General features: G+C 43.1%; 1 protein-coding gene and 1 gene segment (V, D, J or C); one reads left to right on the forward strand and one right to left on the reverse strand.

Moving 5' to 3' along the window:
- Positions 1-5581, forward strand: part of LOC109268035 (T cell receptor gamma constant 1-like) — a 244969-nt gene extending 239388 nt beyond the window's left edge. Inside the window, 2 exon segments of the C gene segment in view lie at positions 2449-2496; positions 4977-5581. Coding sequence covers positions 2449-2496; positions 4977-5167 — 239 coding nt within the window.
- Positions 5582-9920: 4339 nt separating this feature from the next.
- Positions 9921-27605, reverse strand: part of LOC109268043 (STARD3 N-terminal-like protein) — a 56373-nt gene continuing 38688 nt past the window's right edge. For all 3 annotated transcript variants that reach the window (XM_019451122.2, XM_019451120.2, XM_019451123.2), the window contains 5 exons: positions 26215-26268; positions 25983-26100; positions 23956-24051; positions 11598-11670; positions 9921-10415 (listed from right to left, as the gene is read on the reverse strand). In XM_019451122.2, the coding sequence (XP_019306667.2) occupies positions 11615-11670; positions 23956-24051; positions 25983-26100; positions 26215-26268 (324 nt within the window). In that variant the 3' untranslated portion in view covers positions 9921-10415; positions 11598-11614. The remainder of the gene's footprint in view (positions 10416-11597; positions 11671-23955; positions 24052-25982; positions 26101-26214; positions 26269-27605) is intronic.

The raw sequence follows: 27605 nt of genomic DNA on the forward strand, positions 1-27605 counted from the left end.
TAATGTAGCCCTTGGGCTAACATCCTTTAGGTATTGATTTTTATAGTGATCAAAGTAAAAACACAGTAAGTTTCATGGTGATGATTACTGAAAAGAGGGAAGTTCTAATTTATGATGTGTTTTCCCTGAGAATTAATTTCTGAAAGGAATGTCTCCCAAGGTCTTCTCATAGCAACAAAGCTAACAAAGGCATTTCTGATACCATTCTACAACAAATTTCTATTGCTATAGGTTTGCTGCTTGTTGTTTTTATTTTTGATGAAAGCTAAAAATATATAGGACAAAAAAATCCATGCTTTTGAAGAGATAAAACTAATCTGTCCAAGTTTTCAATCAACTTGCATGGAGAAAGAGAACCTAGGGTACATACACAGATTTTAATTTGAAAAATTGCTACCTTACTGCTTTTACCTCAATCAATGCATGGTGATAAGAGATTTTTATTTCTCTTTTAGTGAGTAAAGGCACCATATAAAATAGAAAGGGACTTTTAAGACACTTTAAAATTAGCTCTTAGGAGGGGTGCCTGGGTTGCTCACTCGGTTGAGCATCCAACTTTGGCTCAGGTCATGATCTTGCGGTTCGTGAGTCTGAGCCCCATGTTGGGTTCTGTGCTGACAGCTCAGAGCCTGGATCCTGCTTCAGATTATGTGTCCCCCTCTATCTCTGCCCCACCCCTGCTTGTGCTCTCTGTCTTTCAAAAATGAATAAACATTGAAAAAAATTTTTTTAACTAGTTCTTAAGGATATTTTAACATCTAAATATGATTACACAAACATTTTTATTTTGGGGATTTACCCCAAAGACTGCACCTCAAACCCATTTTTAAGCACACCCCAAAACAGGATTGTGTGGAGTGTGTAAAATTGCATCCCAGAACCACGTGTGTATGGACAAGGACACATCCAGTGGAAAAAGGATAAACAAAAACAACCTTGTAACTCTCTCTTCCTGCATCCCATGGTCAATGACCTTTTTAAATTTTTTTTAATGTTTATTTTTGAGAGACAGAGAGACACAGAGTGTGAGTGGGGGAGGTGCAGAGAGACAGGGAAACACAGAATCTGAAGCAGGCTCCAGGCACTGAGCGGTCAGCACAGAGCCCGATTCAGTGATCTTTTTAAAGGAATTTTGTCTTATTATGTATGTTGGGTTTTTTTTTTTTTAAACATTGTAGAGAAATACAACCCTCACCTCAGGTTTTATATATTCAGAAAACTATAATTATTTCTCAGTGTATCTTTCTGTCCCTGGAAAGAATGCACTGAAATGCTGAGCTTCTGTTATAAAAAGGGTCACTTGCAAGAACGATTAAGGTACTAGAAGAGATGATTCATGTCTGAGAGTCCACAGTGCTGGAGGTATGTTCGATTTCTGTGGATTGTGTCCCAAGGTACTTCCCACTTGCTCTAGCTCATGTAAGCTCCCATAATTGTCATGTGAGTGCTGGCTCAGCCAATTTCTGGTATGAGTCTGGGCACGTGAGACTCTCTAAACCGTATTTCCTTGTGTGTAACATGGAGCCCTCCAGATTCAACTCACATCAGTGTGACTGAGGGATCAGGTGAGACAATGCAAGTGAACCTTTCACACAGTGCCTGGCATGGTCAGGTCATAATCACTCGATAGGTATTGGCTTTCATTAGCATTGCTCTCACATCCTTAAACAGCTCCACTCCAGAAAATCATGCACAGGAGTTGGGGTTACTGGGGAGTGCAGGGTTTGAAAGGTAGGGCTGCTTTTCTTTGCTTCTATGGGAGAATTATGTAAACCAAACTTATTCCAACCTGTAAGATTCTGCTGCGGATTCCAGGGTTGGAAGAATTATTTTAGTAGTATCCCTTCATGTCAGCAGTGGGTGCTGAGGACTGTATAGCAGTCACTTTTTCTATTTTTTTATTATTTTAATTCAACTTTGAGGCAGGCACTGTGCTAGGAGCTATGAGCACAGGAAGAAAACAAGATAGTCTCAGACATTACCCACTAGTTGTGAGAAAAAAAGAAAAAAAATGCATCATTCATGAACTTCAACGTCTTCATGTGCAGAAACACAATCTATGAATTGATCTACTGAATTATATAAAATCAGGTCAACCATTTCTGGAATTGTGGGGCTCATATTTGTAATGGTTCTATCTGGATTGACAGATTCTGCCTTCTTCCCTCCCTCTTTCCCTTCCTCATTCCTTCCTATCTTCCTATCTTCCTTCCTTCCTCTTTCTCTCTTCTTTCCCTTCCCTCCTTCCTCTCTCTCCCTTTCTCTCTCTCCCTTTCTTTCTTTCTTTCTTTCTTTCTTTCTTTCTTTCTTTCTTCCTCTCTCTCCTTCCTTCCTTTTCTTTTTTCCTTTTTTTTCTTTCTTTTCTTTTCTTCTTTTCAGCCCCAACACAGACACATATCAAATAATGAATATGAACAATTGAATAATACTTGTTTTTATATCTTGTAGAGCTCGCTGTCATCGATTCTATAGAAGCTTCTCTGAAAGATGAAAATGGTAAGGCTTTGTATGTTTGCCTTTATGATATGTTATAGCATGTTTCCTCCTGATCAGCTTTACTTTTGAACTTCCCTGGCTTCAGATAGAAGCCTCATAATGGCAGGATGTTACAAAATAGACTGAGTGATACTTTAAGTCAGTCCTTCATTTCCCAGGGATCAACTTCACACAATAAATGCTGGTTTGGGAATGAGAGGACTTTATAGTCTTAGGGGTGCAGTGAGGGGCTCTGAAGTCTTTCCCCAATGGACTTCATTCGCTTCTGTGGTCTTTATTTTTACTGAGGAAAACACAGTATCAAGTTGCTTCTACATTTTTTTAAGTCTGTGTTCTTGCTCATATTTAGTAACATGAACCGACACTGAGAGGTTCTTGTACAGAAGGCGTTGTGTTACTGTGAGTGCATTTTGTTTAATTCTCTTAATACTCACTATGAAGGATTTTATTCCCATTTTACACAAGAGGGCAGTGATCAAAAATTAATTAAACCCCTTGCACCATGCCACACAGTGAGATCTGAGGCTTCAACACAGAGGGTTTAAAAGTTCATATACTTAGGGCATCTGCGTGGCTCAGTTGGTTAAGTGTCTGACTTAGGCTCAGGTCATGATCTCTTGGTTCACGAGTTTGAGCCCCTCATCAGGCTCACTACTGTCAGCGTGGAGTCCACTTCAGATCCTCTGTCCCCCTCTCTCTCTGCCTGTTCCTCACTCATGCGCTCGCTCTCTCTCTTTCTCTCAAAAAACAAGTGGGGGAGAAAAGAGTTCATATACTTACTCAGTTTTCTATTCTTCCTCTAAGATGTCATCACAGTGCAAGAAACTCCAAAGCCACGACCCTGAGACAGGTGCACACATGGGGCGTGGGTGTGGGTGCAGGGCTTCAAGTGCCACAAACTGGACTTTTAACCTCAGCCTTTTAATTATTAGTTGCATGAATATGGGTACATTACTTACATTATCTGAGCCAACCAGGAATAACATGAATAACACCTCCCTCAGTTGTTGAAGACGTAAGGTCACATATGTGGAATGCCTAGCATAGGGTATCTCATTTAGCTGACACATTAGAAGTACTAATTTCTGTCCCTTTCTCCCCACATCTGTGCAAGAAAGTGACAAGGAGCATTGGTTCTACCCCTGTTGATCTGCCCTCCATATCCAATACCAAGGACCTTAGCTAACATATTACCTGACCAAAAGCAAGAAGTTATGAGTATCTCACCTCTCAAGGTCCCTTTTCATACCAAGTACTAATAATTCTGGAGTTCTGATTCTCTGGAGATAAAGCCTGTACAAGAAGTTTCCACAGGAAGAGACCCTGCCTTCTGGTTCATTGAGTAGTCAGTTGGTCCCACAACCATTGTCATTAATTACTTCTTGACATCGTATATTTCCTGGGTAACTTCAAAGGATAGTAAAGGCAATCATTCTATAACATCATAGCTCCAATGAGGAATATTCAGGAAAGGCAAGGGAGTTAGTTATGACCTCCTAACATTGGAGAGAATTTGGATTAACTACTCTCTTCCACTTTATTTTCTTTTGTTATTTTTTTAGGTTTTTATTTAAATTCCAGTTAGTTGACTTAGCGTATAATATTAGTTTCAGGTATACAATATAGTGAATGATTCAACACTTCCATTCATCACCTAGTGCTCTCCACAACTAATGCCTTCTTGTAAAACCTCCCACCCACCCTACTGTGAACACCACCAAATTTCCATGGAGTGTGGAAATTCCTACACTTGGTAGGAATCTCATTAATGCACAATGTGTAATGGCTAAGATGCTGCTAAATCAGTAATTCATCATTATATTTTTGCTTAACTGTTTGTTGCTGGGGGTACTTATTGCATGTGGAGGTGCAGAATTAGAGTTGGTAAGAATGTATTCTTGAACATTGTGTTGCGGGGATTAAGATCTGGCTTGTGATACTTACTAGTTGTATGACACCTGGCAAATTCCTTCTCTGTCCTTAATTTGTCAAATGGGAATGAAAATAATAATCTCGTAGGTTACTGAAAAATTAAGTAAGATTAAAGTTTTGCCCACAAAACTCTCAAAATTAAATATTTGGCATTTAGTTAGTGGTTAAATCATATTAGCTTAATAGCTAACAATATGTTGCTTACAGACATGTTGGGGGGTGAAGAAATGGTTAAAGCTACTTATCACGAATGCTTTTTTCCAGATGACTCATTCATCTAAAACATAACCTTGCTTTTTAAGACTTTGGAATGTACTAAGTGAATTTCACAGAAGTTGTTGATTCACTTGACCTGCAAGCTGGATTCTGGGTTGTCTTGGTGGTGGTGGTAGGGGTGACAGTGGTATAGACGTTTACTGTTGGGTTGGGTTGGTGCAGGAAAGTCACTTCCACCCAGGTCATCAGAATTGCATAATACGACCTACCTCCCATTAATAAGTCCTAGCCTTTCAAAACAACAGGTGAAACTAACCGATGGCTTCTTTTAGACCCCCTACAGCTGCAGCTTGCGAACACCTCTGCCTACTACACCTACGTCATCCTCCTCGTCAAGAGCATGGTCTACACCATCATGATCACCTACTGTCTGCTTGGGAGACCAGCACTCTGCCGCAGTGAGAAAAGTTGTAACACATGGTGGCCCAAGGCTCCACTTTTCTTTACTGGCTATTGTCGCTAAAGGTGTCTGCTGAGGCTCTAGCGGGGCTTTCTTTCTGGGTGTGGGTTATTGCAGTTCACATGTGTCTTTTTTCTATGTGTCATCACTGCAGAATGGGTTTACAAACTGCTGGGCAAACAGGAAATGTCACTCTGCACCAAGAACAGACTCTGCCATGAGTCAGGGGCGGGGCCGGGGGGCACTCACGGGGGCTTCAGTACCGCTCTCTCCTTCATGCCCACCAGCCCGTCAGCCACCCACCACCCTCGCCTCTGAGTACAGCCGGCGTGCAGCTTCCATAGCGGCCCCTGGGGCTCTGTATCCAGATAACCGCCTGGAGGCCTTTTATTTTACATTTCTGGAAGCTGCTATCTTTGCTACCTGAATTTTGTACTGTTGTTCATAACAGGCATAATAAAAATAATCAAAAGTGTACTTTTATCTCTGTGTTCTTTCATTTGGTGAAATCTGAGAGGCTAAGGTAAGGAACAGCATGACAACTGAGCCTTCAAATTCAGCATTGGTTGTAATCATGGCCAATTCCACATTTCTAACTATTTCCCTGAGAGAGTCCTTGTGATGCCTTCTTTGGGGCACTGTCCCCAGGGGAGCCACAGCCAGTGAAGGTGCCCAAGTTATTACTCCTTCAAAAGGCAGCTGAATTAGACTCATTTGGTTTAAGACACTCCAGTGGCAAAGGCCATAACATGTTGCATGCCTGGCTGGTGTGTCAGACCTGGACCAGTGTCTCACGTGCACCATGTTTCCCGATGTCACAAGAACCCCATGAGAGCTGCACTAACACGGGAAGGGAGGGTGCTGGAGGGGTTAAGTGCTTGGACTCTGGATCCCAAGTGCCTGGGTTTAAATCTTGGGTCTATAGCTATTTGAACTCTCTGTGCCATAATTTTCCCATTTATAAAACGGACTTACAGCGACACATCTCCTGGAGTTTTGTGAATGCGATGAGTTTTTATGCTGAATATATGCAAGTCCTCAATAGCATTTGTATCTACTGTTGGCAGATATACTTTAGAATTAATAGAGAACACACACACACACACACACACACACACACACACAATGAACACACTAAGATTTACGTGCAATGCTGTAGCACCATTCACAACAGTCACAAATGAACTCAAATGCCCAGTAAGAAACCAGAAAAATAAACTAAATGATGTCACATGATGGACTAACATGCATCTACAAAAAAATTCAGATTGTTAAAGATACGGAAAATTAATCAGGAAGTGTTGTTGAAGAAATATACATGGCAGGACTGTAATAAAATTGGTAGATTATACCTTCATATGATTTCAAATTCAAAACACTCTAAAAATTGAACTAAGAAATCTTGTTTCAACCACTGTCTCTACCTCCCAAACATTTGCAGGTCACATTTTTCTTTCTTGTGCATCTTTCGAGTTATTTCTGCAAATATGAGTTTACATATAAACATAAATACAAATATGTCTCATTTTCTTCCAACACACAGGTAGTATACAACATACATTATTCTGCTTTTCTCACATATATTCTTCAGCTCTTTTTATGTCCATATATAAGGACACATAGCTGAACAGTATTTTACTGGTGAACGTACATTTTGTAAGATCAGTTCCTTGCGATAGACGAATGGATTCTTTCCAATCTTTTACTATTATAAAATATGCTAAAATTATAATCTTGTTTTATAATATTGGACATGTGTACTTGTAATTTTGAAGGTATTGCCAACTTACCCTGACAGAGGTAACGCCATTGTGCCCTTCCCACCACAGTGTAGGTCAGTGTCAGGACTGTGCTTGTCAAACATCAGGATTTTGGTAACCTGACAGGTGAAAAGTAGTATTCCACCGTGGTTTTGTTTTTTCTGATAAGGATAACCATATTTTCATAGATTGAGTCCATTTATGTTTCTTTTTTTTGTACAATATTTGTCCAGTCCTTTGACCATAATTTCTGAGGAATAATACTATTAAGTATGACACTCATTTATATGTGTATGTATATTTCTACAAATGTGGGTATAAAACACAATGTTCAATGCACGGTAGGTGGGTGAAGAAATTAGTGATTGTTTTTCTCTTTTTCTAATGAATCCTTTTAAAGTAAAAGTTAAAAAGGGGCACCTGGGTGGCTCAGTCGGTTAAGCGTCCGACTTCGGCTCAGGTCATGATCTCATGGTCCGTGGGTTCGAGCCCCGCGTTGGGCTCTGTGCTGACAGCTCAGAGCCTGGAGCCTGCTTCAGATTCTGTGTCTCCCTGTCTCTCTGACCCTCCCCTGTTCATGCTCTGTCTGTCTCTGTCTCAAAAATAAATAAACATTAAAAAAAAATAAAGTAAAAGTTAAAAATTTTTAATGTTTATCTTTGAGAGAAAGAGAAACAGAGTGTGAGCAGGGGAGGGACAGAGACAGAGGGAGACACAGAATTCGAAGCAGGCTCCAGTCTCCAAGCTGTCAGCAGAGAGCCTGACATGGGGCAAGAACTCAGGAACCGCAAGATCATGACCTGAGCAGAAGACGGACACCCAACCGACTGAGCCACCCAGGCGCCCCTAAAGTAAAAGTTTTTATATACTAGAATAAAATAATGTCTCATTTAAAATTGGGAAGGATTTTTTGTTTATTTACAATCAGCTTCAGTTTCTGTGAAACAGGTGTTTTGGAGACCAAGTAGAGGTGGAAACAGCACAAGACCCACCAGATACCAAAAGGAGGAAATTTAATTCCCATCCACTTCTTCATTTTCAGGAATTTCATTAGGCTTCTTCTTTAGACCAAATACCTGGGCCTCTGCTTAGAGATCTGGAACTGTTTCTGTGTGTGGAAAGCACAGAGGCGAAGGGGAGACTAGCAAATGACCCAGAGCTGTGTGGGCTGATTTCAGGGCCAGGCACTCCTAGCCAGTGTCCCCTGTGGTTTCCAATCCTCAACCCCTCCCTTCCCCAACCCGACCTGGGCAGCCCTGCGGGCTCTGTTCTGCACTGGCAGGTGCAGAGAGGGGGAGGGCGGTGGTGCAGGGGACAGTGTGGGGGGCAGGAAGGGGCTGGTGTTTTGTTTTCTCAGGGTTTTTCTGGTCTATGTGCTCTGTCAAATGTGGTTGATTCGTGGAAAAGGCTTGAAGTCAAACCGGCCCCTACTGGTTGGGGCTGTGCAAGCGGTGGCTGGGGTGCTGCATGATAAATTAAGGGCAGTTAAACCACAGCTAACTTTGCTCACTTCCAAAAGGTCACAGCTAATGAAAGAAAATACCCATCTGCACACACGCATATGATTGCTGCCAAAGATATTCTTATTCTGTGGGTGAGGGGTTCCCCTATTTTATACCAAGTTCATTCCAAGTAGCTGCTTCATGAGTTGGGAATCGTATGACCAGGACTATTGAGATGCTGCACCTTCAGTCCAGTCCAATGCCTCTGTTCTGTGGGGAACGGCCCGCAGACTTCTCGTAGCCCCAGTTAATCCTGACATCTACCAAGGATCTGCGCTTCTCCCTGGTGCGCAATTTCCTCTGGTGGTACTTTTGGTCTCATTTTGTCAGTGCGGACAGGGGAACACAAGACCCGGGCACATTAAACTATTAGCACAGGTAGAGTGTAGACGGGGCAACAGGAAGGGACTTTTTTCCTCACGAGAACAGACACATGGAGGCCCTTAGTCAACTGTGTAATTGAATGCCACGTGCTGGATCATCTTAGTCCTTCCAAAGGGACACAATACCGTAGCATGAAGCTAAGCAAGATTCAATAGCAGACATGCACGGGAGATAACGGTGTGCTGGGAGTCAAGCGGAAGAGCATTCAGTAATGTGAGCACAACGAGCAGGTGTCCCCACCTCCACGCCACCCGCGTACGGTACAGAGAGGGTGCCCAGCCCCGGGACCCAATCTGTCCGGTGCCTGGCAAAAGCAGAACTCGATTTCTGAGATCAGCCTTTTATGCTTCCAGTCTGCCTTCACTGCGCATTCTCAACACAGACTTCATTCCTCTTGGTCTGTGCTCTGAGAGTCAACTTCTTGGGCGAGTCTCGGCTTCCAGGAGCATGGGCCACGTGCTACTGGTTCAGCCTAGCGTATGTAGGTGAGGGCTCTTTCTCAGGGTAAATATACAGGGACATCCGGCTGAGGCATCATCTGGGGGCCTGGTGTGTATGCGGCTCCCCTCCTGAGACAGGGTGTCCTACCTGAGGCCCCTCCACTGAGTTCTCGAGATTCGGCCAGACCCTGCAGACACTCCTCGCCCTTTCTCCACCAGGAGGCTCTTTCCCCTTAGGCCTCAGCCTCCCACAACCCTCCTCGTGGCACTCCGGTCCTCTGGTCCAGTGTCAGAACGAGCACAGACGGAGCTGACGTGACCTGCACAGACGGCCAGTTGCCACCACCGTCACTACACACAGTTGAGTTTTTCTTGAAGGACACAGTGAATAAGACCAGAAAACTAACAGACATGCTGCCTTCTATGAGGCATTGAGGTGAACATGCATATCTGAAAGAAGGAGTTCACGATGTAACTTAGTTTATTTCAGTTCAAATTAGCCACATAAAGAGAAATGATGGCCACGGTCTTCTCTTGTTCATCCAAAAGAAGACTCTCACGTTATTTCAGAACCGTACTTCTAAGGGAAGGATACCATTTCATAATGAAAACAATGCAAAATGTCTGGTTGTGCTCGAACATGCATCCACACCCCTCTGTGCCCCATTCGGTAATCCCAATACTTTAAGCCAAATACATAATGCCAAATAAGGAAAGTAAAATGAACCACTTCGATACGTTGGATTTTATTACTTTTTAAAATTGTACAAAGAGCGCGTAAGCGTGAGTTAAAAAACACGAGGGAAATGTAGGATGTTAAAAAAAGAAATACAAAAGAAATCTGAGACATGAAACAAAAAGAAACCTCCAACCCTGCAAAGCAAATAAAAAGAGATTTTGCTTACTAAAAAAGGGTTATTCCAATATATTAAGAAGTCTTTTGATCGGGAATACAGCACAAGACTCGGCTCCAAGTATTCATGGACAGATCAGACTCAGTCTCACCCAAGGCGGTGTGGCTCATCACATGATGCACCTGCCGCAGGCAGGCTCCTAAATGTACGTGGGTGTGGTAAGACGTCTATGAGGTATTACAATAAATAAGTTCCTTATCGGCCGTCCGCTGAAGTCAGCGGCGGGTGTCAGCACTTCAACCTGCAACAGGAAAGACCCCGGCTCTGGTCCTTGTCCTCCTCCAGTGACTTTCAGTGGCGGATTTCTCACACTTGGAAGAAGAGACGAGAACACACGAATATTTGAGACGCAGTGTTAACAGGTAAAGTGCTACACTTTGCCCTGTATTTCGATGAGAAAGTCTGTGTGAAGCTGGGTGGCTACAAACACGTGAAGACCTGGGTGTGGCCACTTAAGAACTTATTTTAAAGCCTTCTTGAATTTGGCTGTTCACGTGCCCCCATCTCTGCTGCCTCTCAAGCACCGATGCAGAAAGCGGGGCTGGAGCGGGCTGGGGCACAGGGGCTTTAGAAACAGGGCCCGCTCGCTGCCCCCAGGCTGCCTCCGAGGCTAGTCCCTGCCTGTCCCAGCTCCTCAGCAGCTCTGAGCCCGGCACCACTTTCCTTCCATCATCACTTGATTAGGCGGACACGCTGCTACTACAATTCACTTTGTGTTCATTTGCTGCCATTTCCGGGGTGGAAGTGTTTCCCTTTGATGACTTCAAGGGGCTGAACAACACGCTCCACCTTGAGGCCCATCAGGCTACTGCTCTGGCCGGACCACACCTTTCATCTCGGGAGCTCCACGGGACTTGGGGACACCTGGGTGCAGGTCCAGGGAGGAACCCTGGTACCAGACTGGGCGGGCCCGAGTCCCAGCTCTGCCACTCGCCAGCGGTGCCCACTGGGACGGTCACTCACCATGCTAGTCCCACTTGCCCAGGTGTAGACAGAGATGCTCGGTACCCACGTCGCGTAGGACTGCTACCCTCACTCAGCACACTAGGTAGGGTTTGTAACTGAGTAACACCTGACATGGAGATGCTCTGGCTAAGTAAACAGTAACCAACTCATTCTTACTCTGCAGAGATGTGGATGGGAAGCAGGTGTATGATGGTCAGCACTTGGCAGCAGGGATTTACGGTGTATGCAAATAATCGAATTATGATGCCGTAGGCGGGAAACTCACCTAAGGCTATGTGCCAATTTTAACCTCAATTAGAAAAAGAAGAAATGGGAACTCTGAGGTATTTTTTATACTTTACAAATTCATACTGATGCAAAAGAATGGTAAGAAATTTCACATGAAAAAAATGTAACCATAAATTCATGTGAATGGGACAGAGCTGGCTCTAGATTTATACTCATATTCTTCAAATTTCACCTTGAATCTACTCAGAGAAACGATCCATATTTAACTAGTTTGTTGCTACACTTTCGGTTGCACTTACTGTCACAAAAGTAGTACTCATAGTTCCAAAAGTGGTTTTTCACCGTCCTGCTTTTCTTCAGCTTCTTCAGATCCTACAAGGGAGGGAAAGGGAAGGAGAAAAAGTATCAGATTCCATTAAGGACACAAGCCATTTGCTTGAAATGATAATATACGGGCATCAAATTTTATGTGGGAGGTGCATCTGCTCATCTAATCCTCAGTATTAAAGGTTGGAGTTAAAAAACTGTACCTGTAAAATAAAGTTTTACTTTATTTCTCATAGGAAGAAAACACTTAAAATAGGATCGATCACTCATACTAATCAGTTGAATGGACTTCCCTTATGTAGTTCTGAAAGTTTTCATATAAAGCAAGAATTATTATCTACTCCTAGTCCTCCTCCTCCTCTTTGCTGACAGGCTTAGGTATTTTTCAAGTGTAGCTGACACTGAGCTTTGGTACAAATCATTTAATCTACCTATTTTTAATGTTTATTAATTTTTGAGAGAGAGACAGAGAGAGAGGGAGACACAGAATCCAAAGCAGGCTCCAGGCTCCCAGCTGTCAACACAGAGCCCGACGTGGGGCTTGAACTCACAAACTATGAGATCATGACCTAAGCCGAAGTTGGACGCTTACCTCACTGAGCCACCCAGGTGCCCCAATGCTATGTTAATCTTATGGCTTATGACATATTAGCTCGAATATGTCTATAGAAACAAACTTTCCCATATTAACTGTTTAGTTCTTTTAAGGTATACAGTTGACCCTTGAACAGCATAGTTATGATCTGTGCAAGTCCACTTATATTTGGGTTTTTTCAATATAGTACTGTTTTATTCTTTTATGACTTTGTTTTAATTTTTTCAAAATGTTTGCTTTAGAGAGAGAGAAAGAGAGAGAGAGCACATGAGCAGGGGAGGGGCAGAAAGAGAGGGAGACACACAATCCAAAGCAGGCTCCAGGCTCTGAGCTGTCAGCACGGGGCCCGACACAGGGCTCGAACTCACGAACCATGAGATCATGACCTGAGCTGAAGTTGGACACTTAACCAACTGAACCACCAGGCGCCCTACTTATTTTTAAAAGTCGCTGTACCCAGTGAGTGAGAGTTTTGAGGACTTCCTGATGCCGAGAGTGACGGTGCTGTAGCACTGGGACACTGCGGTGGGTCCTGCCTTGTGAACCTTAGATTATTGGTACGTTGGAGCCCACCATTTCATTCTGCAATTATTCCTTGAGGAAACATGTCTGACGCAATCATACTTTTTTCCATTAAGTAGATTTTACTTCTAAAAATCTAGGAAAGGGTGCCTGGGTGGCTCAGTCAGTTAAGTGTCCGACTTTGGCTCAAGTCATGATCTCATGACTCCTGAGTTCAAACCCCTCATCAGGCTCTGTGCTGACAGCTGAACCTGGAGGCTGCTTCAGACTCTGTGTCTCCCTCTCTCTCTCTGCTCCTCCTCCACTCACACTCTGTCTCTCAAAAATATATAGACGTAAAAAATTTTTTTTTTAAATCTGGGAAAAAATCTAGATGTTTGAGGGTAGGAGAAAAGTTAAATGATTATCTTATTTACACAAAATATCTTGTATCCATTTATATTTATACAGTTCAAAACAGCATGGGAAGTGCCTATTTTATAATAAAGTAAAAGCAAATACACAATGAAAAAAACTGTATCCCGTAAGATCGTATTGATAAAAATAAAAACTTAAATACATACGTGCCAATAAGAAAGACTCTAAGAAAATAACCAGATGACTTGAATCACTTCTGGATATTCCAAAATACATACAACAAACTGACTTTATAAATTTTAAATTATCATCTTTAAAAAAGGGTATAAATAACATCAGCAGTATGGCCACACTTATGTGACATTACAAACACAAAACTAGCAGGAGACAAACTGAATTGTTAATACTGATGTGGTCACAGAGTTTGAAGGACAGGTTTTTTGGTTGCTGTTCTTTTTTTTTAATTTTTTTAATGTTTATTTTAGAGAGAGAGAGAGAGAGAGAGAGCAGGGAACAGGCAGAGAGGGAGACACAGAATTGGAAGCAGGCTCCAGGCTCTGAGCTGTCAGCACACAGCCCGACGCGGGGCTCGAACTCACGAACCATGAGGTCATGACCTGAGCCGAAGTCAGACGCTTAACTGACTGAGCCACCCAGGCGCCCCTCTTTGGTTGCTGTTCTATGCACATTTTTATAAAAGGCCTGTGTTATTCTCACAATCAGGGAAGGAACATAAAAAAGGAGCAGTGGGAAGACCAAGGTATAGGTTAGGGATAGGGCCTCCTCACGCACAAAGGAAACAGCCTGCCTCACAGCTGCTTTCCTCTTGTCAGATAAGACACCTCAAACAACACATTTTTTTTCCCTTCTGAGAATGTCTGCCTGCTTTAGAGCCAAGAACAAATCTGGTCCAGTAGAATGAACAGTAGAGAATCTGAAGAAAAGATTGTGTCCCACATCCTAACCTCATAAATGTCACACAGTCCAGGTGAGCTTGTGGTGACATAAATAGATAAAGGCACAGTGGTTGGAACGCTTCGCTTTCTAGCCTATTAAATTGCTGTAAATCGTAGACACACTGGGGCCAGTTAACACATTCTCACTCTGAAACGAGTCTAAGGAGAATGGTCATACCTTTTCTTCCTGTTTCTGACCTTACTTTCCACCTGCCAGGCTAATAGCATTTGAGTGACAAGTGTCTTGGAATAATTTGGGAGTTCTAAATAAAGCCAAACTTCTAATTAAAACATAGGTACATTAAATAATATGTATCCTTTACATAATTCAAAAGTAAATAATAACAAGACCTTCTGGTTATGGTCAAGTGCAGTTAACAAACCTTCTCCTTGAAAAGCAACTATAACACTCAACTAGACGAGCAAAACTAACCATTTCAGCAGCTGGGAAATGTCCAAAGACATACAACAATCTGAGAAGTGTTTATGTTTGAAAAACTGCAGAATTCAGGGAACCACACTGGTGCTCTTGCCGGCGTTGATCTCATTCTTCCCCCACCTCCCACCTGCTTGGGCATGAAGGGTCTTCCAAGATAGGACAGTGGGGAGCGGTGTGAGGGCGAACTGACAGACTCAGGGGTGCGGTGGCAGGAAGGCAGGGGCTGTGCTGGTCGGAGGTTGAGGTCGTGGCTGCAGCAAACGTGTGCTTGGCTGAAGCCATGTGCACGCTTAGCAGAGACTCAGCAGAGCCCAAGCCAGCCACACACTCCTGGTCAATCCCGAGGCCTTGGACATAGGCAGAGGAGATGTGAAAAAACTCAGCCAAGAGTAGAAGCAGAGGACGACTTGATATTCCCTAAAATGTGAATGTGCTACTCAATATATACAAATAACCATTTGTCAGAGGATGGAAGTCTTTTTTTCATTTCCGGTATAATGAATGTATACTGTTAGATTAGATTTCAGTGTCTGATATACTGATTCATCAATTCTATACATTACTCACTGTTTATCCCAAAAAATGTACTCTTAATCCCTTTCACCTATTTTACCAATCCCCCCCCCCCCCCCCCAACCACCACGTGCCCTCTGGTAAAAAGTCTGTTATCTGTATTTAAGAGTCTGTTTTTTTATTTGTCTTTCATTTCTTTGTGGGTTTTTTTTTTTTTCCTTTCTTAAATTCCACAAATGAGTGAAATCATATGGTATTTGTCTTTCTCTGACTGACTTACTTCACTTAGCAGAGGATGAAAGTCTCATGAAGGTGTTTGAGCACAATTTCTGTCTAATCACTAATCACTGGCGACCACAGCTAAGCTTAAAAATAAATTAAAAATTAAAAATCTGAGTAGAGTCAACACTCACACACTGCAAGGGACACAATTTCACAGATTTTGCCTAAGCAATTTTCTAAGCAAAAACGCAACAATAAAAGCAACCTCTGGGGGGGAAATCGGAATCTAGAGTTGGTAAAATATATTTTCAACAAAATATTTTTCAACTAAACAAAAAGATAGGAAAAGAATCAAAAAGTGTGACTATTCTCAGGGGGAAAAAACCCCGTAACAATTCAATAGAAACTGTCTCTGAATGTGTCCAGGTATTTTATCTAGCAGACAGACTTCAAAGCAGCTATTATAAATATGTTCAAGGACGTACAGAAAACCACGTTTAAAGAATTAAAGGAAAATAATGACCACAATAAATGAACAAATAGATTCTAAAGAATGAGACAAATTACAAAACAGAAAAGGTACTTAAAAATGTAAAATCTGGAATAGAAAAATGTAATATTTAAGCAAAATATTCTCTACAGGGGTTTAAAAGAATATTCAAGTTGGCAGAAGAAATAATCTGTGAAACTGAAGATAGGGCTGTATAAGTTATCTGATCTTAGGAAGAGAGAAAAAGACTGAAAAAAATTGAAAAGAGTTCAGAGACCAATGAGATAGCATATATGGAATGAACTCCCAGAGAGGCAGAAAGGAAAAAAAGAACAGAAAAAATGTTTGAAGAAACAATGGCTTAAACTCCCTCATGGCTAAAACATCCCAATTTATTTGAGAGATAATAATCTAGATATTTAAGAAAGTAAAAAAATACTGATTATGATGTATACAAACAGATTCACATGTAGACACATAATAGGCAACCTGATGAAAGCCAAGCACACATGAAAAGAAAACGTAACACACTGAATTTCATAAGAGGTCGCTAAAGCAATGCCTAGATGAAAATTCATATTCTTTTTTTTTATGTTTATTTATTTTTGAGAGAGAGAGACAGGCAGACTGTGAATCGGGGAGGAGCATAGAGAGAGGGTTTGAGAGAGGGCTCAAACCCATGAACGGCGAGATCACAACCTGAGCTGAAGTCAGATGCTTAACCGACTGAGCCACCGAGGCACCCCAAAATTTATAGCTTTAAATGCCTCTATCAAAAAAGAAGAAAAATCTAAAATCAATCATGGAAAAGAAGAATAAGCTAAACTCACCCAAACAGAATAAAGGAAATAAAAATTGGAACAGAAATAACTGAAGTGGAAAACAGAAAAACAAGAGAGAAATACCAATGAAAACAAGTCCATTTTTTTGAAAATCACAAGTTTGACAAACATCAACCTAGAGTTACAAAGAAGAAATGAAAGAAGACACAAATTTCCAAAATCAAGAAAAAAAGAATATAGCTACCAACTCTACAGAAATTTAAAATGATTATAAGGAAACATTATAATTTGTGTCAACAATTACATAATTTAGAAGAAATGAATTCCTAGAAAGACACAAATTAACAAAATGGACTCGAGAAATAAAAAATCTGAATACATCTATACATAATACAGAATTAGCAATTAGAAGTGTTCCCACAAAGATAATTAATTCTTAGCCCAGATGGTTTCTTTGAAAAATCTATCAAACATTTAAAGGAGAAACAATATTAATCATTCATAAGAAGAATTCATTCAGAAAATACAGTGTTTAGGAAGACTTTCTAATGTATTCTATGAGGTCAGCATTACTGATATTAAAGCCAAAGACATAAAAAGAAAACTACAAGACCAATAGGTAAAATGTCATAAGAATCAGTATAAACATTCTCAAGAAAATATTAGCAAATCAAATCCAGAAACATAATAGTGGATCATCCAGCATGACCAAGTAGGAATTTTCCTAGATATAAACAGCTGATTTGACATCCAAATATTATTTAATGCATCACCATATTAACTGAATATAGGACAAAAACCACATTATCATCTCAATAGATGCATACAGAGCACGTGAAGAATTTAATGCCCATTCATGATAAGAACTCCCAGCACACTAAGAATAAAAGCAAACTTCCTCAACCTGATAAAGGGCATCTATGAAAACTCAGAGCTAATCGTACTTAATGATGAAAGACTGAACGTGTTCCCCCAAAGACCAGGAACAAGACAAGGATGTCTGCTCTTGAAATTTTTTATCCACCTTTATTTATTTATTTGACAAAGAGAAAGAGAGCAAGGAAGGGGCAGAGAGAGAGGAGAGAGAATCCCAAGCTGGCTCCATTCTGTTAGTGTGTAGCCTAACACAGGGCTCAATCCCACGAACTATGAGATCATGACCTGAGATGAAATCAAGAGTCAGATGCTTACCCGACTGACTACCCAGGTGCCCTTGCTGTTGACATTTCTGTTTAACACGGTATTAAGGTTCTAGACAGTGCAACAAGGGGAAAAAAGGATATCTAACAGATTGAAAATTAAAACTAAAAGTCTTTATCCACAGATGACATAATCTTGTATGTAGATAATGCCATGAAATCTACAGGCACACAAAACCAAAACTAGAACTAAGGAACAAGCTTAGCCTTGTTGCAAACTACAAATTCCATAAAAATTCTATACAAAATATCAGTTGTGTATTTATGTACTAGCACGGACAAATTGAAAATGAAATTAAAGGAACAATTCCATTTACTATAGAACTAAAAAGGATAAAACACTTTGGAATTAATTCAACAAAAGTAGAGCAAAACCATGCTGAAAATTACAAAACAACGCAGAGAAAAATTAAAGAATATCTACATAAATGCAAAGAGGGTCCATGTTCATCGATTACAAGATTCAATATTATTGTGATGGCAAGTCTTCCCAAATTCATCTATAAATCCACTGCAGGCTTTATTCGCAAAAAATTAACAAGCTCATGCCAAAATTGACATGAAAACACAAAATACCTAGAACAGGCAAAATCATTTTGATAAGGAACACAGTTGGGAGAACCGATAAGGTCACCCTGCAGAAGCAATGTGGGGGAGGGGCGCACCCCAAATTTGACTTGGATGTTGAGACTGATGAAGCCGCACACACAGAGGGTGTGAACAGATTTATTACTGACACAATTTGGGGTCCTGGGGACAGCAGGACGAGCCATTCAAGCAAGGTCTTAGAGCACCTGATTTCAGAGCTCACAGAATTCAGTTACTAATTAAGCCAGTGTGGTCCTGGTTCAGAGAGAGCATATGCGTCACCAGAAGAGAACAGAGAGTCCAGAAATAAACCTGTATTTATGGTCAACTGGACTTTGATAAATGCGCTGAGTTAATTCAGTGCAAGACAGGATAGACTTTTCAACAAATGTTTCAGCTACAACCAGGTATCTGAGGGCAGAAGAGTGAACGTCATTCCTTACCTCCTCCATGCATGAAGACTAATTCACGATGGACCATAAACTTAACGGAAGAGCTAATACTATAAAATCTTCTAGAAGAAAACATAGGAGGAAATTTTTGTGACACAGGGTTAAGGCAAGGAGTTCTTAGATGTGACCCCAAATGCATTATCCATAAAAGAATAAATTCTGATAAACTCTGACTTCATCACAATACAAAACATGAGCTTCAAAAGACTCCAGAAAGAAAATGAAAAGACTACAACCTTGGAAAGAAGTATCTGTGCATCACAGAAGAAACTTTTATCTGATAAAGGGTTTTTATCCAGGATGTATAAAGAACTCTTACAACTCAGTAAAAAGGCAAACAACATAACTTAAAAAAAAAGGGGGGGGGGGATGTGTGAAATGGACATTTCTCCAAAGAAGATATCTGAATAACTAATTAGCGCATGAACAGGTTCTTGAGGCCACCAGTCCTTATGGGCAAATGAGAACCACAAGGAGATAGCACTTCACACCTGCTGGAATAACTGATCAAAAAGACAGCCTCGGCCATGAGGCTTGTCTGTGAGAACAAGGAGAGCAAGCCCTTACACACTGCTGGAGGGAGTGTAAGATGTGCAGCAACTCTGGAGAACGCTTTGGCAATTACTGGAAAAGTTAAACAGAAACTTGCCAAACACTCAGTGAGTCCTGTCCTAGGAATCTATAGGAAAAGAAAAACAAACGTCACCACAAAGACATGCACTTAAAAGTTCATAGCAGGATGAGTCATAACAGCAAAACTGCCAACAATTCCAACGTCCATCCACTGATGAATAAACAAAACACTGTATAGCCATACAATGGAATAGTATTGAGCCGTGCAAAGAACTTATATGTAGTACAACATGAATGGCCATCAAGAACACTATCCTAAGAAGCCACATGCAGAAAACTACATATTCTGTGATTATATTGATATGAATTACCCAAAAAAGGCAAATTTTCAAGACAGAAAGGAAATCAGTGGTTTATCTAGGACTGCAAATAGGAGCAAGGGTTAGATACAAATATTTTCGGATGAAAAAAGTGCTCTAATAATATACTGTGAAGTTGGTTTAAAAAGTATAAATTTACTTGGGGTGCCTGGGTGGCTCAGTTTGGTTAAGCGTCCAATTTCAGCTCATGTCATGATCTCACAGTTTGTGGGTTCAAGCCCCGCGTTGGGCTCTGTGCTGAAAGCTCGGAGCCTGGAGCCTGCTTCGGATTCTTTACCTCTTCTCTGCCCCCCCCCCCCCCCCCCCCAGTTCATACTCTGTCTCTCTCTGTCTCTCTCAAATATAAACATAAAACACTTTTTAAAAAGTGTAAATTTATTTAAAATCATGCAATTGCACACTTATGATGGATGAATTTTATGGTATGAAAATTATAACTCAGTCAAGCTATTCTTTTTTTTTTAATAAAGATTATGTAGTATCCTCGGCAGTGATGTTTCAATACAATTTACCATTCTTAATAAAAATTAGAGGGGCGCCTGGGTGGCTCAGTCGGTTAAGCGGCCGACTTCGGCTCAGGTCATGATCTCGCGGTCCGTGAGTTCGAGCCCCGTGTCGGGCTCTGTGCTGACAGCTCAGAGCCTGGGGCCTGTTTCAGATTCTGTGTCTCCCTCTCTCTCTGCTCCTCCCCTGTTCATGCTCTGTCTCTGTCTCAAAAATAAATAAACGTTAAAAAAAAATTTAAAAAAAAATTAGAAAAACTGTCTTTCAAATCTATTGATTATACATGGGGTGACTATGGAATTCATCACCTAAACAAGAACATTTCCTATAGGTCAAAGCGGTTCTAATAATCATTACTTGGGGCCACAGGAATAAGTCAAGACTACCCAGGGCAAACCACCATGCATGGCTGCTTGCTATTAGAAAGTGTCAAACGAGGGTGCTGGGGTGGCTCAGTTGGTTAAGCATCCGACTTCGGCTCGGGTCATGATCTCATGGTTTGTGGATTCGAGCCCCGTTTCAGGCTCTGTGCTGACAACTTGGAGCCTGGAGCCTGCTTGGTTTTCTGTGTCTCTCTCTCTGTCCCTCCCCCACTCGTGCTGTCTCTCAAAAATAAATAAATGTTAAAAATTTTTTTTAAAAAGTGTCCAATTTGAATTATACTGTCTTCTTCTAGATTTGCTTATTATCACAGATTATATAATGCAATTGAGCTATTCTTCAATTTAAGTATTAAGATGATTTAGAAGATGATTTACAAGGTGACGAACTATCTTTTCCTCAGCATCACGGCTGGTTCACTTCAGCTGTCTGACCACCATTAACAACTTGAGCCCAATCATCTGACAAGGCTTGTGCTTCCTCATCCTTCCACTGAATACACAGGTGAGCAGGACATGGTTAGACCCACAAAGAAACCTCCCAACAAACCACCTTTACATTCCTTAGAAGCACATGTCACGAAGGGTGCTAACTTTCAGAATCTCTCTGATGCTAAAATTCAAGCGACACCTTTACAAGGAAAAATACTAACATTTTATTTTTGGTGACTCTGATTTCTTTCTCCCTCCTCATTCCTTCATTCCACAGTTACAAATCTACTAAGTGCCGGCACCGCCCTGGGCGCTGGAGAAGGAAAGTCAAGAGCAGGCGAGCAGGACCCAGATGCCCTCTTGTCCCCCAGGCACCAATCAGCACTGTGTCAGTCCCAGGGCAGCAGAAGCACAGACTCCTGTTCTGTGTAGTTTTTAGCCACCGGCCTATTGAGCCAGCCATGCTTTAGAGGAGAACCTTCTTTTCAAGATACATTAATTCCAATAATAGGTTTTTTAAACATGTTTATTTATTTTGAGAGAGAGAGGGAGAGAGCCAGGGAGAGAGGGAGACAGAGAATCCCAAGCAAGCTCCATGCCCTGCACACAGAACCCAACATGGGGATTGATCTCATGAACCATGAGATGATGACCTGAGCTGAAAGAGGTGGCCACCCAACTGACTGAGCCCTGCAATAACAGTTTTTAATTTTAATTCTTTCCTAACTTGCATCTTCATACAATGAAAATATAATACAATAGAGTAAGTCACATTGAACCCTCCTTCTCTGCCTATGACTCACTTGCATTTTGTCTTGAACAAAGAAGCTACCTGAACACCCAGACCATGTTCAAGGTCAGTTCCATAATCCAATGAACTGGTCATGCTCCCAACCACCACTAGGTGGGGGTAAAAGTCACAGGCAGGAAGCCAATAGATTCAGGACTGGAAAGTTTGATGAAGAATGTCTAAGGTGTAACTCCTCCCATTATCATTATCCGGCTGTTCTGAACTTCTAATTGGGTAAAGATATTAGCACCAAGAACTTTTGTTAGTCCTAGAAAAATAAAAGCTAGATAAAAGCATGAACAATGTGAACTCCCTTTTTTCAAAAGAATGATTCCTATGACATAAAAAAACCTCAGTGAAATAACCCTCATAGCGAGGTAATGAAAAACTGAATACTTATATTGAGTATCTGCCGCCTGACAAAGAGATTGGCTGCTAGTTCATATCTGTATTTCGTCTGACTCCATTCTTAGATCCAACATAGTCCAGAGAATATCAAGTTAGGGTTTCTAATTAAGTAAATACATTAGTGCTGAGAACTTTTACTAGTGTTAGAAAAATAACAGCTGTGCAAAAGCACAGACTAAACTGTGAACTGCCTTTATCCAAAAGAACAAGTCCTATGACATACCAAAATATCTCCCCGAAGTAACCCTCATAGTGAAGTAATGAGAGTTTGATACTTCTTTGACCTTCTGCTGACTGAGAAGAGAAATACTGCCAATTCACATCTGTAGTTCATCTGACCCTATGTTTCCTGATTTAACCTGCTTTAATATCAAATACGAATAGCCCAGGATATCAAGTTACTTCGAGTTCCAATGATTGACTATGTCGCATTGCTGGGCCTTTGATCTTTCACATGCCTCTTTCTGCCTGGAATCTGCTTTACTATCCTATGTGTGTGTGTGTGTGTTTCAAATAGTTACTAAGCTCAATGCGGGGAATGAAATAACGCAGTCTCTCTAACTCAAGTTTCCACCCCAGTGATACAACGAGGCCAGGTCAAGGCTGAAGGCAGTGCAGCCCGCACAGGTGGGAGAAATGTCCTAGGAAATGCAGAGAATGTTCTCCCAGGAGCCAGAGGGTGGGGGTGCGGTGGGACAGCCTTCTCTCCCGTGCGTGGAGAGCAGGCCTGCAGAGGGACAGTGTGACAAACAGAAAAAGCAAGCTGCCCGATGGCTTGATGGCTTGGGCTCACAATGTTTTCAGCAAAGCTAAGAAGAGAACACATGGAGACGGTACCAGGAGGTCAGACAACTGGGTAATGAGGTTAAAATGGTGCTTTCTGCCAGGCTCAGGACCCAGGACTTCCTTCATCCTTTCTGCCACTGAAGGCTTCTGGGCAGGGGAAGAGGTGGTCAATGCTGCGTTTCCATTAATACTGAGAGGCCCCACATGGATCAGCTGTGAGCGCGGATTCCAGCACTGAGTCGGGGTTCAGATCCCATCACCTCCTACTCCTCCAGAGACCTTGCACAAATGATTCCCCTCTCTGTGCCTTAATCTGATGGTCTCTGAAATAGGGATAAATGAGACTCCCACTTCATCGAGTGGTTTGAGGAAGCCATACGACAATGCAATTGTTATATTTGACATGGCGCTCCGGCGGGGCAGGGAGAGGGTGACCGAGGCAGCAAATGGCTGCAGAAACCAAAGCAGGAAATGCTGAAGGAAAGGTGGAGAAGACAGGAAGCGGTGCAATGAATGAGGTAAAGGAGGCAGAAATACAGAGGGTGGAAATGGCCTGGAGAAGGCAGGGATGTGAGGCCTAAGAAAGGGCCGAGTCCCCAGGGAGGCTCTGCTTTCTTCACGGCCAACAGCTCAGAGAGAGCTGCACCCTCAGACACGGGGACCCGGGAGGAAGGTCGGGCTAGGGGATGACGGGTAAGAAGAGGAGCGGACCCTTCCCCTCGTCTGCCTGTCTTCTGAGATGCACATGGCCGGTCACACGGGGTCTGTGTCCCTGGGTTACACGTATTTTACACTCTGTGTCTCCCCACTGCTCCCACATCAAGACCACGTCTTGGTTATTTCCGTCTCCTACGTGCCTGCGCTGTGAGAGTCTGCTCAGCAGCATTCTGACAGGAGAGGGAGGGAGGGCTGAGCTTTTGAATGATGGATGAAAACACAGACGATAATCACATTTTTGTTACCTGCTTCAGATTCAGGAGGAGAATAAAACTGACCATCAGAAAGACCTCCAGGTATGAGTGCCGCCCTCTCTGAAGCATCCTGAACTATCAGGAGTCCTGGAAAGGAAGAAATTCAGAGGCTGAGAGTGACGTCATGGTTCTGGTAGCTTCTCAGCGAGGTTAGGCACAATAAAATGGTGTCGTTGTTATGCTAAAAAAGAGAAAAACCCTTGCCAGAAAGAAAATCTTTCAAACAAAAAATAGGTTTTATTATTACGCTATGAACCAGTGCTGTGAGGGCACATGGCAGCAGACTTAAAAACCTGCCTGTGACTCAGGGGATTCTTTGATTCAGTATTTAGGGCCTCTTTCCCTGGAGAACACTTTCCTCCCTGCAGAAATCACCATAATCAAAACCAAAGCACAAAGGAAAACAACCTGGTAAGTCATACAAATGGCCTCCAGTATTCACTTCGTTAGGGAAATAGCAAATGTAAGGCACAATAAGTGGAGAGACTTGTATAAATGTGGAAAGCGTCAGTAAGATGGGGAAGAAAGATTTATTATTTAAAAAGGTCCCCCCAGAAAAGGAAATTGAACAAACACAGAAAAGGGGAGGAACTGATGTGGAAGCTCAGGACGGGCGCCCGTGAGCACAGGGAGCATCGGCGGCGAGTCTCGCCAGAGCTGAGCGAACACGAGAGAAGCTGGAGGAAGCCGCGGCCGAATCGCAGGTGCAGGTGTGAGCTCACTACCTGCTCGTGACCGTGAGCGTACCCGCTGCTCCACGTTTTCATCGACGCCAGTTCTGCCCTGTTAGTGCCTTTGAACGTGGTGGCATCACTCTTGCATTCAAGCCCCAGTGACATTAACAGCTGATATGCTTTCACCCAAGCTCGATTTGATGTTTATACACAAGTCCAAAAGCGACTTCCATTAGCTATACCTGCCCTGCTCCACAACAGGTTTTCATACAAGCACAGAGGACACACGACAGAAGACTTATCTAGGTCTGATTCAGGTGTTTAAAATGCACTCTTGAATAATAATTCTGTTCTTATAGATTTCTACTCTGTAAATGAGATTACTCAAATCCATTTACATGTTTACTCATTCTCCATTATCCCTTGAGGTTACAATCATACTTCACTTTCTCTAGGACATAGGACCTTATTTTTCCTATTTTGCAGGGCAATCTGAGCCAGACGCATGAAGGACATAACCACGGCACGTGGTAAAAGGCCTGGGTCTCTGTACTGAGTTTCAAACATGTCACCACCAGAGGGCAGATGTGGCCCGTGGGCTTCCACTCAGGCCATCATGCAGAGAGGAATTCTAGCTCAATACTGAATCATGCAGCTCAGTCCATCACTGGGCCTTCCTGGTCAGTATCCACATGAGTCCACGCAGGAGATGACGGCTGCCCCGCAGGGCTCATGGTCACAGATCGCTAGGAGTCCCTCTGCTACTCACAGGGGGAGGTGGACCCTGAGCTGAGCACACATGTCTGGCTGCTGTCTTCCCCCTCCCGCCCTCTGGGTTCCTCACTCACCCAGCACTCTCCCCCACCAGGCACCCCCTGTGCTAATTGGGGCCCCTTCCAGGCCACCGCCTGCTGTAAGGTAGCAACGTGAGACTTGGCAGGATCGCGGACTCTGAGACTTACTGTCTCAGCTCAGCCTATCGTGTCTGCCATCCCTGTGTCCCTAAGGAACAGTCCTCTTCAGATGCACAAAGTGCTTGGTGTCCTGGGACCGCGATCCCAGGGGATAAGGAGGTGCTGGCTGTTTCTGCTGTCTGACTGTCCCTCTCACCAGGACTCACACTTTCTTCCAGAGAAGTCTGGCCTCACAGCTCCAGAGAGGAGCCACGTGCTCTCACATCCTGTCCTCCGCCCTGCTCTGGATTTCTGCTGGGTCCTCTGCACGGTGGAGACCCGAGACCCGCCTACCCCACCCAGTGTGGCTCCCTTCAAATCTGACTTCCAGGCTCTTCCTTCTGGCTTGGTCCCCAGCCCATCTGAGGAGCCTAACCTGAGAGACACTTACTGTTTTCCTCTTCCGCCTCTTGAGGTAACACTTTGAAATCCAGGAACCACGTCTCAATCCAGGCAAGGAGGAACGAAATGATGGGTAGCACGTAGCCGAAAGCCCCTTGAGAGAAAAGCTGGAAGGACAGACGTGACCAGGAGAGGGAAATGCAGTTACCAGGAGCTCACACTGGAACATGAGCCTTCGCCAGTATAGACAGTAATTGTACAGAAAACGTGGGAGGCTGTACCTTTGAGAGGATCACTTTTGCAAGTAAAAAGGCACTGGTCACTGCTGTCGTCAGCTGAAAGACACATAACCCAGCACCATTCGAGTTAGAGATTTTACGCTGGGAAGCCCCCTCCTCACAAAGAGACCTGTCAGCGCCAGAAGCACCTAAGGCCTGGAGCAGCTCTGCCAGCCCGGGCCCTCCCACATCACCCTGTCCCCAGCCCCTAAACGCAGACGGGGCCACAGTGGCTTCTCCGTGGTGCCAGATCCCTGACTGGCTGCTCATGCTACCCCTCCTCCCTCGGTCTAGCAGGTCAGCAACCTTCTGCTCTCGGTCTAGCAGGTGACCCTCCTCCCTCAGTCCAGCCGGCTGGTGTGCTGGGACACTCAGGTTTGTCCCCCACAAGGTCCAACCTGCAAAGACCTCTCCCCACAGGAGGGACCCCTGGAATACAGAGCCAGGGCTCCCCCCTGGTGGTTGGGGAGCCCAGAGACAATCCCACGGGACCTGGGCCTTGTCCTTCCTTCCCCCAACTAGGATCCTAGCAATGTGACAGCTGACCAGTGTGATGCCCACAGTAGCCTTGACTGACAGAATGGAGGTCAGGGGACATGGGTGTCAAGCTCAGGAAGTATTAACCAAGTGCGGGGTCAGCATTGTTAGCAAACTGCCACACACACACACACACACACACACACACACACACACACACACACCCCAGCCAGTTGAGCTACCTGGAAGAGAAGGTATTTTACATTCTGACACTAATTAACTTTGTATGCTGACACTCAGTACGTTTTTAGGTATCAGGTGACTCGACCTTCTGTTCCAGCTGGCTGGTCCCTCCCTGTAAATGTTCTTAAAAGGAAGAATCAAAACCAATCAAATGGATGTGCTGAACATGACCTGCCCCTTCATAATTTGGTTTAGATATTAAAGATACTTTCTAAAGACTCAGTGAGTCACTCACTTTTCTGAAACAAATTTGAGACAGATGGTCTGACAAATACTAGTGCATATTAAGGAGACTCTAGAAAACTGGGAAGAGACCATCGCCACAGCTATTTGGTACCAGCAGAAACGTATTCAGGAAAGGGACTCAAGTCTGGCTACTACTGTCAGCCTACATCTGAGATACATTAGCTTGGGGCTCATCTGACGGTCCTGATGTCAGCCCTATGATTCTGCGGATGCTCGGAAGAGATGGCCCAGGGAGATGTGGCTCCTGTGGACTGTGTCTCGGGAAAGAAGCACAACCCCATCCTCAGCTGGGCACGCCACGCTGGCCCACACCGACTGAGGCCTCACTCCAGAAACAAAACTGTAGGCTGTTCCTGAGAAGGCCACTCCAGCTTGGGGAGCTCAGCATTCCCCCCATATACCTGCCTTCTTAGAGCTCTCAAAAAGGC

The sequence above is a fragment of the Panthera pardus genome, unplaced genomic scaffold (assembly GCF_024362965.1).
Source record: "Panthera pardus isolate Hobbes unplaced genomic scaffold, ASM2436296v1 HiC_scaffold_8, whole genome shotgun sequence".
Taxonomy (NCBI): Eukaryota; Metazoa; Chordata; class Mammalia; order Carnivora; family Felidae; genus Panthera; species Panthera pardus.